The sequence below is a fragment of the Semicossyphus pulcher genome, unplaced genomic scaffold (genome assembly GCF_022749685.1).
Source record: "Semicossyphus pulcher isolate SPU_LCO1_2020_fin unplaced genomic scaffold, fSemPul1.0.p SCAF_40, whole genome shotgun sequence".
NCBI lineage: Eukaryota > Metazoa > Chordata > Actinopteri > Labriformes > Labridae > Semicossyphus > Semicossyphus pulcher.
Window position 1 is genome coordinate 262,501 of NW_027211716.1, and position 4,605 is coordinate 267,105.

Genomic DNA, 4,605 nt, shown 5'->3' on the forward strand with positions numbered 1-4,605 from the left:
TATGCGTGTGCATGTGACCTACAATACAACACACACTTCCAGTAATCATTAACAGAGTTCGTGAACACTTAAATTCTCACAGACGCTCAGGGTGAACTTTAACCTTCAGCTCTGACATTCATTTAAAGGAACATTCCACAGTGTTATTGTTCATGCTGCATTATAAATCTATGATGTGATGCTACATGAGGTGTGTGCACAGGTGTGTGTGTACAGGTGTGTCTTACAGGGCACAGCTCTCAGGTACAGGTTCTCTCTGATGAGCTGCTGCAGCTGACTGTCCATGGAGCCCGGAGTGAAACACTTGCTGAGGTACAACCTGAGGTCCTTACAGAGGGACGAGCCTGACACACACACACACACACACACACACGCACACACACACACACACACACACACACGGACAGATGATGTCACAGTGATGTCATTAGACTAAAAAAGTCTAACATACAGGTTGCTGTATGTAAACTTTCATAGTATTCATTTTGCCAGAGAACCAGAAGAGACTGTGAAAGAGGAGTTGAACATGTGACCTGCACAGCGCATGCAGACTGTTCACCGAAGAGAAACAACATCTGTAACTTGTCATGCGTGTTAAACCTGTCCTCTGACCTGGTGAGACTGTCTTGATTCTGATTGGATGAGGACAGGAGTTGAGGACTCCTCTGACATCACCGAGGGTCATCCCTAACACGGGCGTCCCCCCGATCTCTAAGATGATGTCGCCCACAGTGGCCCCGCCCCCGTGAGCTGCAGTGACGAATGGGAACTCTCCGTAGTCGGCCCCGCCTCCGATGGCCAGACCGAGCTCTCCGGAGCCGCCGCCCAGCGGGACGAAGCTCTCCTGCACCTGAGACAAAGATGGAGGACGAGAGGAGACGAGACACGGAGAGAGTTCAGCTCCACACAGGTCACAGATATTCGACACGTGTTCATGTAGAATAAATCGTTACCTTGGAGCGCCAGTGCAGCTTCTTCACCGTCGCTTTAGACATGGCGGCCGAGCTACAGACAGGAAGAAACACAGAACGTTACTGAGCATGCTCAGAAACTAACTGGCTCATATGACCTGTAGGTCTGAATTTAATGTTATCCTCCATCTCTGGAACAATCTGAGTGTAACAGTAACTCTCACACCTGTTAAAATAAGTAAACATCGCTACTTCATTGACCAATCAGCTGTAGACAGCTGGGGGATTACCACATGTGAACACCTGTAAATAAACACATACAAACACAGGTGAACACTTGTTCACACCTGCTGTCTTGCTATGCAGCATGTTTACCTCCTTGATTTCTCTCAGAAAGGCTTCAATGAATATTTACATCCTCATCACAGGCAGAGGAGGCTTCCTTTAGCTCCTTGCTCCCTTAGGAAACACCCTTTTCATCCTTTCATCCTTTTCTTCAACCTAACTCGGACACTTCTTCACTTCCTCCCAGCCTCCCCAAGAAGTTTGTTTACCTCGTCGCTGCCTTTCCAAGAAGCGTATTCACCTCCTTGATTCCTCACAGAGGCTTCTTCTCTTCCTCACTACTAAGCTAATAATCTTTTTTACATCCTCACTGCGGAAGTAGAAAGTGTCCTCAACTCCTCATTAGGAGTTAAGGAACCGAGAAGTGTGTTTACCTCCTTGCTATCTACCTAGAAGGCATCTCTTTCTTCTTGCTTCCTTATTAGAAGTCTTTTTACTTCCTCCGTCTAACCAGGATTCCTCCCAACCAAACTCCAGTCAGAAAATCATCCGTTTTAAATCCGACCCTGCAGACGTGTTTTTATTCTGTCTGTGGTTTGAAGTGTTGAATCAGCAGAGAACGTTTCCTGTGTTCTCCAGTGTTTCGTCCTCCATCGACTCATCGACTCGTGCTTCAGACTCACAGAGCAGCAGATGGGAGACAGCAGGGAGCCGCACACACACACACACACACAAATATATACACTCACACAGACACACACAGAAACACATACCAACACAAACACAGGCAGACCGGCCACTGACACCATTTCATTTATACACAATCAGACCCACAGGGAAACACACACACACACACACACACACACACACACACACACACACACACACTGCTAGACGTGGTGCATTAAATATGGATGAGCATATGTGAAGGTGGGAGTCGGAGCAGAAACAAACAACGTCCCTGAGCAGCCGTTTAAACTATCTGAGAGTTTAAATTTAACCGCAGAAATAAAAGATACGGAGGGAAACGTCCGAGGAAGAGCGAGAGGAAGCAAGATACGGTGAGGAAGGAAGGATACATCCTAGATAAGGTAGTGAGAAAACAAAGACGATGAAGAAGGAGGTAGAGAAGTGTCCTGGTGTTGGCGTAAGGAGGTAAAGAGCATCTTAAAGTGTCTAAACTAGGAAAGATACCTAGGTGATAAGAGGGAAAGAAAGCATCCAAGTAAGTAAACAAGGAGATAAGAAAGCCATCTAAACAGGGAAGGAGGTGATGAGAGGTTCCTAGATAGATAGAAAGGGAGAAATGAAGGTTCTTAACAAGGATGGATGTCATCTTCACCTCATTACTACATAGTTAGGAAGAATAAGGAAGCTTAATGAGGAAGCAGGGATGCCAGTTTTATAGTTTTGAAGTAAGAGGACAAATAAAGATATATAAGGTAAGGACAGAGGAAAGAGGAGTTCCAGTGAGGACGTGAAAAAGTCTTGCATTAAGGAGCGAAGGAGTGAGGAGGTAAAGTAGCATCCTAGAGAGGTACTGAGGAGGTGCAGAAGTGCTCTAGTTAGGTAGCAAAGTTAAAGAAGCATTCTCATGAGTAAATAAGGAGGTGATGACGCTCCCTTGTAAGGTAGTGAGGAGGTAAATAAGAATCCTCATATGGTACTAAGCAGGTAAAGAACTGTCCTGATTAGGTAGTGAGGAGATAAAGAAGCATCCTTGATATTTATTGAGGACATGAGAATGTGAAGAAGTGTCCTAGAAATAGTAAGGAAGTGTCCTTTTTATCCAATGAGGATAGGAGGTAAAGCAGAATCCTACCCATGTAATGAGGACGTAAAGAAGTTCCCTCATTAGGTAATTAGGTAAAGAAGCGTCCTACTGATCCTACTGTCCTTGTTATCCACTGAGGAGACAATGAGGTTAAAAGAAAGCATCCTCATTAGGTAGTGTAGAGTTAAAGAGAAGTCCTTGTGATGTAAAAATGAGTTTAAAAACACATCCTTTAAATCCAATGAGGAGATGAGGAGATAAGAAGTGTCCTAGAAGGCTCCTCATGAAGTATTGAGGCAAAGGAACTTCCTTATTACGTAGTAAGGAGACAAAGAAGCATCCTTGGTATTTATTGAGGAGCTGAAGAGGCAGAAGTGTCCTAGAAATAGTGAGCAGAGTGATGTAGTGAGGAGGCACAGAAGCATCCTAGCTAGATAACGAGGAGATAAAGAAGTGCCTCTCAGCAGGAGACAGGATGTTCAGTGATACTCGCCACAGTAAGAGCTCGACATGTGCTGCTATTAACACGTCATTAACACATGCTCGCTCGCCCCTCTCTCTCTCTCTGTCACTTCCTGTCTGTCGCCTCGTTCTTTTCAGTCATTCAGTCGTCAAAATAAAAGACTTTTACAACATTCAATGATTCAATGCATGAGCCAACTTCCTGTACAGTATGTGTGTGTGTGTGTGTGCGTGTGCGCGTGTGTCGTACCTCTACAGATGGGTTGGTGTGTGCTCGGCTGCCATTTCCAAACTATCTCAGTGTTTCTGTTGATTTCTCTCTTTCCTCTCGTTATGTCACTCGCCCCGCGTTCTTCTCTTTCTGTTTTCCTTCACTTTCTCTCTCTCTCCCTCTCTCTCGCCCTCTCTCTCTCTCTCTCTCTCGCCCTCTCTCGCTCGCCCTCTCTCGCTGATAAGACGGTCAGAGTACAGAGTGTGATGTAAGTCCGAGTGTGTTTAGGGAGTGGACTGAATAACTCTCTCTTTGTATGCTGTTTGCAGGAATGTGTGTGTGTGTGTGTGTGTGTGCGTGCGTGTGCGTGTGCGTGTGCGTGTGTGCTTTCAATCTACAGAAACTGATCATGAGTCGATCATAAAGCAGTTTGAGTATTTATTTATGTCAAACTTTGCAGCACGTCTGACTGTTATTGGCTCATACACCTGTCACATGTTCACGTCTGTCATTGCATCTTAGTGGAGCTTTTATTGTGAAAATCTCCCCTCACACTGACAGCAGAAGAACCAAACGTGTGTACAAACAGGTGTGACTTTGTGTCATCCAGCTGAATAATGTGTGTGAGTCTGGACTAATGGTTTGCTTCTCTCTGATGAGACCGGCACAGACAGACAGCGGGGAAATCTCCCAGCATGCAGTGGGTGATGATAATTTGATGATACATGTTGTTGTTGTTGGATTATAATCAGACGTGATGGATCTCTGCAGAGATGATACTGATGGGAGGCTTTAAAGGCTGAGCGATATTTAAAGTCCATTAACTGATATTAAACATGAGGAGGCAGCGACTCCATCCATCAATAAACTGGGACACACGCTCTGATCCCAGAGTCACAGTGAGCTACATGTGTCCAACCACAGATCAGGACAGCAGCAGAAACACTTTTACAGGTAGAACA

At 45.3% G+C, this 4,605-nt stretch overlaps 1 protein-coding gene across 1 annotated transcript in view; it reads right to left on the reverse strand.

Annotated features, from left to right (window-relative positions):
• The window catches only part of LOC138608216 (membrane-associated guanylate kinase, WW and PDZ domain-containing protein 3-like), a 30,177-nt gene extending 29,159 nt beyond the window's left edge, over positions 1–1,018 (reverse strand). Inside the window, exons 1-3 of the mRNA XM_069680738.1 lie at positions 954–1,018; positions 613–850; positions 228–344 (exon numbers count right to left, since the gene is read on the reverse strand). Coding sequence (XP_069536839.1) covers positions 228–344; positions 613–850; positions 954–995 — 397 coding nt within the window. The 5' untranslated portion in view covers positions 996–1,018. The remainder of the gene's footprint in view (positions 1–227; positions 345–612; positions 851–953) is intronic.
• Between the last annotated feature and the right edge of the window lie 3,587 nt (positions 1,019–4,605).